General features: G+C 36.9%; 1 protein-coding gene across 2 annotated transcripts in view; it reads right to left on the minus strand.

Annotated features, from left to right (window-relative positions):
- The window catches only part of HACD2 (3-hydroxyacyl-CoA dehydratase 2), a 116,612-nt gene that overhangs the window by 19,317 nt on the left and 84,716 nt on the right, over positions 1–12,579 (minus strand). For both annotated transcript variants that reach the window (XR_012474102.1, XM_074214671.1), the window contains exons 5-6: positions 9,853–9,974; positions 7,038–7,216 (exon numbers count right to left, since the gene is read on the minus strand). Coding sequence is in view for 1 of the 2 variants with exons in the window: in XM_074214671.1 (XP_074070772.1) it covers positions 7,038–7,216; positions 9,853–9,974 (301 nt within the window). In the remaining variant the exon portion in view is untranslated. The remainder of the gene's footprint in view (positions 1–7,037; positions 7,217–9,852; positions 9,975–12,579) is intronic.

Here is a 12,579-nt window from a genome sequence, read left to right on the forward strand (position 1 = left end):
CAGGAAAAACATGAAAATGAAGTCAGCAGCTTAGTCAAGGAAATCCAAAAAAATGCTGAAGAAAATAGCATGCTAAAAAACAGCTTAGGTCAAATGAATAAAACAGTTCAAAAAGTTATTGAGGAGAAGAATGCTTTAAAAAGCAAAATCGGCCAGATGGAAAAAGAGATAAGAAAACTCTCTGAGGAGAATAAATCCTTCAGACAAAAAAGAATTCAGGGAGATTGATGAATTTACCAGAAATCAGGAATCAATGCTTCAAAACCAAAAAAATGAAAAATTAAAAGAAAATGTGAAATATCTCATTGAAAAAACAACTGATATGGAAAACAGATTTAGGAAAGATAATTTGAAAATTATTGGAATACCTGAAAGTCATGATCAGGAAAAGAGCCTTGACATCATTTTCAAAGAATTACTACACGAAAATTGCCCTGATATTCTAGAAGCAGAGGGCAAAATAGAAATGGAGAGAATCCACCGATCCCACCGAGAAAGGGATGCCAAAAAACCAACCCCTAGGAATATTATAGCCAAGTTCCAGAACTCCCAAGTCAAAGAGAAAATATTACAAGCAGCCAGAAGGACACAGTTCAAATATCATGGAGCTGCAGTCAGGATCACACAGGACTTAGCAGCAGCTACATTGGAAGCTCGTAGGGCTTGGAATACAATATACTTGGAAGGCAAAAGAGCTTAGAATGCAGCCAAGAATGAACTACCCAGCAAGACTGAATGTCCTCTTCCAGGGAAAAAGATGGACTTTCAATGAACCAGGGGAATTTCAAAGGTTCCTTTTGGAATGGCCAGAGCTGAACAGAAGGTTTGATCTTCAGATACAGGACGCAGGTGAAGAGACTGGAGGAGGGGGGGAAATATGAAGGACTTAATGAGGATGAACTGCATGTATAGAAAAATGATACTGATAATATTCACATGAACCATCTCAGTTAATAGAGCAGGTAGAGGGAGCTTTTATAGCTGAAGCACAGGAGAAAGCTGAATTTGAAGATAAAATATGGTATAAAAATGGAGTCAATAGGGAAATGGAAAGGGAGAAAGAAAAAAGAGGGGGGGAATAGTCCAAACTATTTCACATAATAAGATTTTTTTTATTACAATGAGCTATTGCAATGATATGGAAGGGGGGAAGCAAGGGGGAATGAGGGAACCTTTGCTCTCATCAGAGATGGCTAGGAGAGGAAACAGCAAATATACTCAATGGGGTATAGACATCTGGAGTAAGAAGGAGGGGGAGCAGGGGGAAGGGGTGGGGATGTGAATAAAGGAGGAGAGGATGGACCATGGGGGGACAGTGTTCAGATATAACACATTTTCTTTTTTACTTCTTGCAAGGGGCTGGGATTGGATGGCCTGCCCAGGACCATAGGGCCAGGTGGATTCTGGGCCTAAGGGGTGGTATGGGGGCTCAGGGCTTCTTGGCCCCAGGACCAGGGATCTGTCTGCTGCTCCACTCAGAGACCCTACAGCAGAGTTCAGAGTGAAAGTGGAGAGAAAATATAGTACATGGTAGTGGAGAAATAAGAAAGGAGGGAGTTGAGATCAGCAATGGCAATGTTGGAAAAATATGGAAGTAACTTTTGTGATGGACTTATCATAAAGAATGTGATCCACTCACGACAGAGTTGATGGTGTTGGAACAAAGACTGAAGCACATTTTTTGTTAGTATTTGGGGGAGGGTGCAGGGCAAGTGGGGCTGGGTGGCCTGCGTGGAGCCACATAGCAGAATGATCTTTGGGTGTCTGAGGCCAGATTCGGACCCGGGTGCTCCTGCCTCAAGGGCCAATGCTCTGTCTGCCACCCAGCCACCCCTACTATTATTACTATTTTATTTTATTTTGGGTTTTTTTTCTTTTTGGTTTTTGCAGGGCAGTGGGGATTGGGTGGCTTGCATGTCACATGGCTGGGTGATTATTGGGTTTACGAGGCTGGATATGTACTGCTCGTGGCTCCAGGGCTGGTGCTTCGTCCATTGTGCCACCTGGCCATACCTACAATTATTACTATTATTTTTTTAATTTTAATTTTTTTTCTCCCCTTTACTTTTTCGCTCAAGCAAGTCTATCTATATTCATGGGGGGAGGGGTATTTTGTTTACTTGTAAACAAGTATATTTTATTAATGTAAAAAAACATTTGTACGAAATGAGAATAAAAAAACATTAAAAAAAAAAAGAAAAGAAACAGGGGCGGCTAGGTGGTCCAGTGGATGGAGCACCAGCCCTGGAGTCAGGAGTACCTGGGTTTGGGTCTGGTCTCAGACACTTAATGATTACCTAGCTGTGTGGCCTTGGGCAAGCCACTTAACCCCATTTGCCTTGCAAAAACCTAAAATAAATAAATAAATAAATTGCGTGAAATAAAAAAAAAATAACTTCTGGGGTGGCTGGGTGGCCCAGTGGGTGTGGCACCAGCCCTGGAGTCAGGAGGACCTGGGTTCAAATTCAGCCTCAGACACTTAATAATTACCTAGCTGTGTGGCCTTGGGTTAGCCACTTAACCCCATTTGCCTTGCAAAAACTCGAAAAAAAAAAAAAGCTTTTGCCCAAACAAAAGTAGATTGGATTAGAAGAGAAATATAAATTCATAAAATATTTATATCAATTATCTATGATATATGTCTGATATCAAAGACAGAGCATTGAATACATAAGACCAAGAACCATTCCTAAATTGTAACTGAAAAAAAAAGATAAATCTCAAGAGATTAGCAACCATATGAAAAGCTAATTCAAATAATTAATAAAAGAAATACAAATTAAAATAACTCTGGGATTTCACTTCACACTTTTTAAATTGGTAAAAAAAAAAGTAGCCAATGTTGGAGGGGCTGCTGGAACATAGGTGCAACTAATGCATTGACAGTGGAATTGTGAACTGTCCAACCATTCATTCTGGACAACAATTTTGAATTATATGCTGGGAGTGGAGTAGGGTAGAGAAATTTACTGGGCATTTTATTCCAAATAGATCAAAGATTAAAAAAAAAACCCCAACAACAACAATTTTCCTATCTACCAAAATATTTTTAGCAGGCACTTTTTTCTTTTCTTTTCTTTTTTTTTTTTGGTGAGGCAATGGGTTTGGGTGACTTGCCCAAGATCACGTAACTATTAAGTCTTAAGTGTCTGAAATCAGATTTGAACTCAGGTACCCTGACTCCAGGGGTAGAGCTCTATCCATTACATTGCCTAGCTGTCCTGAAAGCATTCTTTTTCAATGACAAAGAAATAGAAACAAAATGGATATTTGATTGGATAGAAAGACTGTGTTATAAGAATGCAATAGATTATGATTTTGATATAAGAAACAACAAGTAGAAATTCAGAGAGTCATGGGGAGATATATTAACTGAATTTTAGTGATATAAGTGAAGCAAGAAAACATGATTATATAAGGAATAAGCTTAATGACAATGTAAATAAAAAGATATATTAAATAAAAAAAAAGACTGAATATATTATCACATTTTGGGGTATGGGTTTTATTATCACATGTTGGTTAGTTTTGCTTATCTGATTTCCTTCCTCCCTTTTTTATTCAATGTTATATGAAACTACTTTCTAGAAGAGGGAGAAAGGTATAGAAAATACACTGAGAAATTTAGGTGATGTAAAAACAAGATATCAATAAAATTTGTTTAAAAAATAAAACTCATTTTCTTTTACTAAAACATTTAACATCTACCACTGCTCTTCCTTTTATTTGATAAACTTCATCTCACAGATCCCCAAACCAACACTTTTTTAAGATGTGAAATAGTTGGTCTTTTTTATTATCCTGATTCTATTCCCAACAAGCAAGGTAGGTTAATAAAGTAATGAAAAATAAATTCAAAGAGTTAGAGATCTACCTAAATATTTCATCAAATTGGCATAGGACTTAGACCAATTACTGAAAGTTCTACAATTAGGACATAGATTGTTGTATTTGACATAAAAGCATGAAATGCTATATTCAGAGCAGACAAACTTGCCATTTCTAACTTGTGATTCATTAAAAGTCTTATTTTATAAAGTTTCAAGTGGTAAATGAAAAGTTAAATGTTGTTTGAGTTTAATTTGGATTTATAGTATTGCCTACTGTAAAGACTAGGAATCGAAAGGTATAGAACAAACTTTTGTAGACAGACATAAATAGGAAAAGATATCATGGCTGCATGCTTTGTATATAGAAAATATTTTTTGGATGAGAGCAAATCCATCACAGATCATTCTTAAGAATGGAATATGTTCCAAAAGTTAATTTATAAATTGGCTGTTGTTTTTCCCAGGACTCTGTAAAGTAGTTAGCCTCTAGTTCAGCCCACAAAAGCTCATTTAACCCTTATGTAGAGTGCTGATGGCATTTTGAAAACTCAACTATCATGTGTAGCAATGCTCCTATGGGAAAATGTATGTGGATTCTCATCTTGGAATTTCAGATATACTTCTGGTTCTTCAATGGCCTGGGGAGCTAGAATGAAGATGATTGGGAGAAAGGAGATCCCACCAGTTCCAAGTCCCTGTCAGTGGCTCCCAGAGATCCGAGGGACCTGGGAAAGCAGGCTATTAGCTATAGAGCAAAAATAGAAATTTCAGGAGGTTGAGGATGAAAATATAGAGGGGGGAAAGTAGACATGTTTATAAGCCTTTTTTGTATAAATTTTCAGTGATACTTTTTAGTTAAGGCTGGATCTTGTCACTACTTCTCCCTTCCCCCTCCCTCCTTTCACTGCCATCACCTGTAGTTCCTGAGGATGGTGGTTTACTGCAGAACACAATGCAGACTTACAATTCCTCCTCTACACCAAAGTCCCCAAAGTCAGCATATAATCCAACCCAATGGGGACTACATTTCTAAGGATTTTTACTGCTAGCAACACTAGGTAATGAAGAGAGAAGGGAATAAAAGGTTTCCTCTTGTGCTTCTCATCTTCATTTACTACAGAAATTGCCATTTCACAACTGGTCTCCCTGCTGAATAGGGGAAGAACCTGGAGTGGTCTGAATTTTTTGGTTTGTTTTTTTTTAAATTATTGGAAATAATTCATAATAAAATAGGGAGGAAATAAAAGGCTCTCTGCTCCATTCTGTTGCCTCTCCTCCCCTCTTGATGCCCTTTAACTCTTCAATAGAAGGAAATTGTGCAGAAAAGTAATGATGGTGATTCTTTGGCTACAGAAAGGACTGAAATGGATTCAGTTCTATTTCAGAGTCTTTTGTAAGAGTCTTGTGGGCTTTGCCAATGGACTTGCAGGAGTCCCCTCAGGAAAGAGGAGGCAACATAGTTTATAGCTAGAAGATGCTTTAGAAGTCATTTAATCTATGCCCCTGTCTCCTCTGGGGAACAGAAAAAACAGAGATAAAATGACTTAAGGTATGGCAGCTAGTATCAGAGCTGGACCTCTAAACACATCTTCTGAATCCTGATATAGCATCATCTCTCAGCCTCAAGCACAACACTGCAGATGTTATCCCCCCAAACAGCTAGGGCTGACAAGGGAGAAACTGGAGAAGCAAGGAAGGGAAATGACCATGAGGGTTCTACTCTCTTTCCTACCACCACTGCATTTTTCAACTTGAACTGGCCTCAGACCCCAGAGAAAAGAAAGGCTTGGAGTTGGAGATCCCATTCAACTTACTGTTTACAGTAGGGCTGGGGGCAGGAGAGAATAAGCATTTATATAGTGCCTACAGTATGCTAAGTGCTTTACAAATATTTTCTCATTTGATCTTCACAACAGCACTGGAAGGGAAGGTTGTATGATCCCTATTTTACAGCTGAGGAAACTGTGCCAAAACAGTTAAGTGACTTATCTAGGGCTAGTCAAGGTCTTGAGGGCAGAGCTGCCTCCAGGCCCAGCACTCTCTCCTTCGCCACCTATCTGTGGAAGCAAGGAAACAGGGAGAGGCAGCTGGGAGCAAAAGAGGCTCTGCTACTTACAATTCTCACGGTGCCATTTGATCACAAAGTTCATCATTACCTAGGGAGCACTTTTATGGGCTTTATATGGAGTACATATCTACAAGAAGAATTAGAGCTACTGGTACCTAACACATAGTAAAGCTTAAGCAATGCTTTATTTATCTGAAATACTATGCCCCAGCAAACAGGATTCTTCTGACAAGTATCAGGCTTTTATGAGGCTGAAAAGGAACCCCAAAGGGGTATTTACTCAGCAGTGTGTCTCTGCAATACTAGCAGCCCACAGGAATCCCAAGTTTGATACTTCATAACTGGAAGCCTAAAAATGATGACTAATGGGAACTCTACATATTTAAAATGTGTGTTATGTTCTTTTAAAAAAAATAGGGGAGGGGGCAGCTAGGTGGCTCAGTGAATAGAGCACCAGCCCTGGGGATAGGAGGACCCAAGCTCAAAACCAGCCTCAAACACTTAATAATTACCTAGCTGTGTGACCTTAGGCAAGCTACTTATCCCCATTGCCTTGCAAAAAAAGTAAAAATTAGAAAACCCAACAAATAAAAAAACTGGGGGGGGGGGAATCTTTAAAACCCCAAATTTGGAAAATTCTTGCTATTTACTCTTTTTTGTTTTCAAAAAGAAAAGGAAAGAAAATGGGAAGTAGAGAGAAAAACAAATTAGTTTTCCTTCTTTAAAAATTACCTCCTCAGCTTCCAACTTTTCCTTCCCAAGATTTAAAGTAAAGTCTTGTTCAATAATAAATGGAAAGAGAGAGACATAACTCTTAGAAGATTGGGTCCACTTCCAAGCTCCTTTTGACTTTTCCAGTCCTCCCTTCAGCATCTTTGCCTTTAAACCCTTTTATAATATTCATTATTAAATGTTGTTTTTTAGGGCAGTGATATAAAGAAAGCTGAATTTATATTTAAGCATGACCACAGTTAATTCCTTTTAATGGACAATATTCAGTAAAAATGGAAAATTTTTCTTGTAGATAGAGACCCTACCTAATAATTTATTTTATAATGCAAAAACACAAAAATTTAATTATACCTATTTACCAGATAAACAACAATATGAAGAAAAACACTATATTAGAGTTTACTTACGTGGAATATAAGAGATCATAATCAGAATGAGGAATGCATAGTAGTCAAAAGAGAAATTATATTTGTTAGGTAAGCTAATGGAATATAAGCTGGCTTGTCTGACGAAGGGTAAAGCAGCATATATTGTGAGTAACTCTCCTGACACTCCCATTGGGTACAGTACAATGAAAAGCGTGTACCTAAAATAAAATAAACAACAAAAAAATTTACTGAAGAGGCACAGGGCTCAAGTAAATTCACTCCTAACAAGATACTACAGTATATGCATGTAATGTACCCTTATAAAGCCTTAAACAATATGTAGAATCCAAAAAAGTATGGGAAGAGTTCAGAGTACCAATCAGAATCAGGAAAACAATGTTCAGAATGACTTTGTTGCTGAATTGTCGTACATGAGTCTGACTCTTTGTAACCCTATTTGGGGTGTCAACAGCAAAGATATTAGAGTGGTTTTTCAGTGAGGAAACTGAGACAAACAGGGTGAAGTGATAAAGTGATTGCTCAAGGTCTCACAGTTAGTGAGTGTTTGAGACCATATTTGAACTCAGGCCTTCCTACCTCCAGATCTGACACTCTATCCACTGTGCCAACCAATTGCCCTTTAGAATAACTATAAATGTTAAAAAAAAAAAAAGAATGACAACAACAAAAACCCCTGAATGTAATTAAAATACCAAGCTTGGATCCTCCCCCAAAGAGAAAGGGCACTTCCCTTCCTTTGTGGAAGTGGAGGACTGTAGTTATGGTGGGCTACTTGGATGGTCAGACTTGATCAGAATGTTGGTATGCTTTGCTGAATTGCCTTTTTTTTTCTTTATCTTTTATTTTGGGTCTTAAAGGATAGTAAGCAAGAAAGGAAAGATATAATTGGGAATGAAAAGTAATGCAAAAACAAAAGCTATCAGTAAATAAGTCTTTTAAAAAAAATTCACAAAACCCCCCCCAAAAACCCATTTACTTCTGGGGCAGTTAAGTAGCGCAGTGGATAGAGCACCAGTCCTGGAGTCAGGAGGACCTGAGTTCAAATCCAACCTCAGACACTTAATTGCCTAGCTATGTGACCCTGGGCAAGTCACCCTCAACTCCACGCCTTAAATAAATAAAATTTAACAAAAATTCACTACCATTCAATTGTGATTTGAGTCTTTAAAAACCAAAAAACCAAAAAATTCTTCAACAATATTTCTAGATTTTTCTGTTTACCCATTATTTTCCTTTCATTTAAATTTTAAGAGTCGACTTTTATAAAGAACTAATAATAGGAATGTTGTGGGGGAATGTTTCTGAGCAGCCTCAGAAGATATACATGACTATACAATACCTCAAATCAGAAATGAAAGACAAATTTCTCCATAGCCCTAAAATTATTAAGACATTAGTAATAATAATGATCTCATTTTCTCTGGCTCCTGGCTTCCCTCAAGTCTCAGCTAAAGTCCCACCTTCAGCATGAAACTTCTTCCAGGTCTCCTTAATCTTAGTGCTTCCCCTTTGAGATTCCCTCCAATTGATCTTGTCTCAATCTTGTTTGCACATAACTGTTGGTGTGTTGTGTCCACTATTAGATGATGAGTTCCTTGAGAGCAGGGATTATCTTTTGCCTTACTGTGTATCCCTAAGGTTTTTTCTGCACAGTGGCACACAGATGGTACTTAAATATTTATTGACTTGGTTCCCTTGATAATAGATGACATTTATAAAGTTCAAAAAATGCCTTCCTCACAAGTGACTCTGGGAGCAGGTAATGTAATATTTCCTTCCTCAAGGAGTTTCCATGGGGGGACATGGGAGTCATGGCTTAAATTTCTAGTTTAATCAGCAAAGTAAGCAAAAAACTTGTTTCTTGATTCTTTCTAACAATTAAAAATTCATATTTACCAAGCTTTGAAGAGATCTTCAGCTTTAGCTGAAAGTAGGTGTCCAAATGAATACAGTAAAGCATGAATTTCAATAAATTTGAGAACCTGAAAATTTTACTGGATAATGCTAGCTTTTCTCAGAAGATTAATAGTCTGAAGCTGGTAAGGGAAGAATTACATCTCATCATGAATACTAAAGTGAATGTGAGAATCTTATGAAAAAAATTCACATGAGTAGTTTTAAGTGTTTGGCACTGGCACCTATTTTTCTGATGTCATTCATTTTAATGTCATCTAGACTTAAGTCCTGTTTGAAAATCTAAACTACCCATGAATCTCAACATTATCATCACCTAATTCTTTTTAATAGATTTTGCTGAAACCATCAATGACTCTCTTACATATATTCACAGGATACAAAGTACTATGCTAGACTTGAACATTTTCTTCTACTGGCCATTATTTTAGTTTGTATAGATGCTAATTTCCAACAGTCTTCCCAAGTACTAGAATAACCACAAGCATTTCCAGAGCTTCAAGGTTTGCTAAATGAGTTCCTTGCCACAACTCTGTGAGGTGTGTGTGTGTGTGTGTGTGTGTGTGTGTGTGGTCACTGATGTCATTTTACAGGTGAATTAACTAAGCTCTGAGAGTTTAGAGGACAGGTCAAATAAGTATGTTAGGAGCAGGATTTGAACCTAAGTCTCCTGAATCTAAAACCAGAACTCTAATTTCCTTACTCATAAAATAAAAGTTTTAAGCATCTACCCTATGGGAAGTATTATACTAGTTGTTGTGAAGAATTAATAATAAAAAGACAAGATTTCTGACTTCAGACAGTTCAGATCAGATCTGTCTAATTCTGCTTGTTAATTCTATCTTTAAGAGGCAATACTTAGAAAATAATGAGGAAAGGAGGAATAGGCGATTGTGATAGGACTCAATGAGTTTCTTACCTGGCCCATTTGATGATATAAGGCAGATGGTTTAGTAGACTAAAGGTATAAAAGGAGTAACGAATAATCTCAGTGACTGTCCAGGCAATCACAAACAGAAGAACACTGTCTTCACTCTGTACCTGTTTAAAGGAGAAAAACAAAAACCACCTTAAAAATATATGACAAATGCTAAAAAGTTGTACTAGGATAACATAATATCCACTATTGACTGAGTATCTTTAATGTACAAATAATAGATTATGCCAGTAAAAAAATGTTTCCTGTTCTCAAGGAGTTTGAACCAATACAAATAAAAGAAGGGAATCCACAAATAACAGCAATAAGAATACAATGTAACCAATAACAGTTGTGCACAGTGCCAAAGAAAGTGATGGGCTATATGGAATGACTGACGCTGGGAAGGCCCAGAATGAAAGAAGATCATTGAACAATGTCTGCGAGGCAGTCAAGGCTTCAGGGAAGCTGAGCATGGCAGGTGTCACAGCTCAAAGACAAATACAGACACGTTATGAGTGGGATGGAATAAGTAGGTTTGCTGGCTGGTGGAAAGAACATGAATTCAGGGACAGTGGGAGTTGAGAGTAGTTAGGTAAGAGGGTGGGAGGGCAATTGATAGAATGCTTTTAAAACCATTATTAGGAGTTTTCATTTGATTTGTATGACAACTGGGAATCACAGCAGAATAATACAGGCAAGAAAGGCAGTGTAATGATTAAAATGGTGACTAAATATGGTTCTGTGTGGAAGGTTGCTTTCAGTGAGGGGAGAGGAAGGAGACCACTAAGGGACAAGTCCATTTACTGACCTTTGCTCAAGACCTTTTTAGGTCTTGAGGATCTAGATCTTGACTATAACATCCAGATTACTTTAGTAACTACTTGACTGATGTCAATTTTTCCTTTCTATGGTGCTATATCTTTTCTGAGACATGGACCCTTTCACATCTGGTGAAGCCTACAGTCAGCCCCTTTTCAGAATGTTTTTAAATGCATAAATGCATAGGATTATAAAGGAAACCAAAGGTTGGTGAAAATATAGACGTAATCCCCCCTCCCTATCCATGTCCATGAGTTGACATCTATCCATGGATTATCCTTGGTTCATTAAAAACTCCTGTATTGAAGTCATATTTTGTTTTTGAAAGAAAATTACAAGTTGAAGGGATTGCTTTTCCTGAACCATAATAATCTGAGCTCTACCATACTCAAGTGTGAAGGACAGGTCAAGATTATATACAAATAAAGATTTATCTTAATATCCTTTGGTGGGGAAAGTAAATCTTAATGTAAAAGTGAATAGTCTCAGTCCTACTATTTATTCAGTAAAAGTATATTTATGCTATTTTCCGACCTTTCAGTTTGTAATGTTAATATAATTCTCATGTTGCTTAGGTTATTCCCAAGAAAGTCTACATGCAGCTCTCCACCTACACAATGAAATAACTAGTCATTTACATATCTATTACCAAATTGCTCTGACAATGAGTCTTATTGTTCATAGTTACTATTCTCTAAAAATAATAAGAATTTCATATTGTCAAAGAGTTACTTTCCCCTTCCTTTTTTTCTCTTAAATGAGAGAATAGAAAGAGGGCAATCTATACCACACCAAAAACATCCCCCAAGTGATTTATACTGAACTCATGCTTAAAACCTTACACTAAGTTTTATTTCTTGAGTGTATTTTGTATTTTCTTGTATTTGTCAATTCTTTAGGACCAAATTGGAAGTGGGGGGAGGTATAAAGCAAGATTTGAAATCTTGAAGTCTATATAAACATGTTTTGGTATTTCAAAGGTTTAAGTCCTATCTGAAAAGCCAGAGATTATCATGAAAACTTCCTTTAAATATTTCAGTCAATGTTGGGGAACTCTAGGTTTCTCTTTCCAGGATCCCAAAACAGCTTTTGAAAGTTATTTTATCCTTTGAAATGATATTAATAATTAAACAAACAAACAAAAGTCTACTGGAACTTTGTAATCAGTCATTAAAAACAAAATAAATATGAACTTGGGCAAAGTGTGAAAACTTGCTTGCTTGTTCCTAGGCTCTTGATAAAATTTCATCCTGAATCTTTGGAGAAAGTTACCCTTAAAAGGGCCACTGGCATTTACACAAATAATATTTTTGGATCAGATGGTTATTTAACATTATTATTCTCAAAAATATGTAGAAAAGAGAAGCTAATTCCATAAATAACAGAATCAAGATTCAAAATTATTCCAACAGATCATGTGTAATACTAGGCCAAAACTAATGACATTTAATAAGGATAAATCTAAAATCTTGAACTAGTTTTAAAATGAATTGTACAGGATAAAGAAGATCTACCTGACAAGAGTTTGGATAATTCCAGTTAAAAAATAAAAGATCATGGGCATTCTGGTTGAGCCAACACTGTAATGTAGCAAAACAAATGAATGCATTCATTTAGTACTCTATGTCTTTGTTTCAAGTACTAATAGTCTCATTGTATTTTGTACTGGTGAGATCATATCTGGAGCATTAAGCTTAGTTCTGGATATGATACTTTTTTTTAGGTTTTTTTTTTTCCTCTTTTCTTTGCAAGGCAATGGGGTTAAGTGGCTTTCCCAAGGCCACACAGCTAGATAATTATTAAGTGTCTGAGGTCAGATTTGAACTCAGGTACTCCTGACTCCAGGGCCAGTGCTCTATCCACTGTGCACCTAGCCGCCCTTTGGATATGATACTTTCAAAGGAACAC

Source organism: Macrotis lagotis, chromosome 1 (assembly GCF_037893015.1).
Source record: "Macrotis lagotis isolate mMagLag1 chromosome 1, bilby.v1.9.chrom.fasta, whole genome shotgun sequence".
Lineage (NCBI taxonomy): Eukaryota > Metazoa > Chordata > Mammalia > Peramelemorphia > Peramelidae > Macrotis > Macrotis lagotis.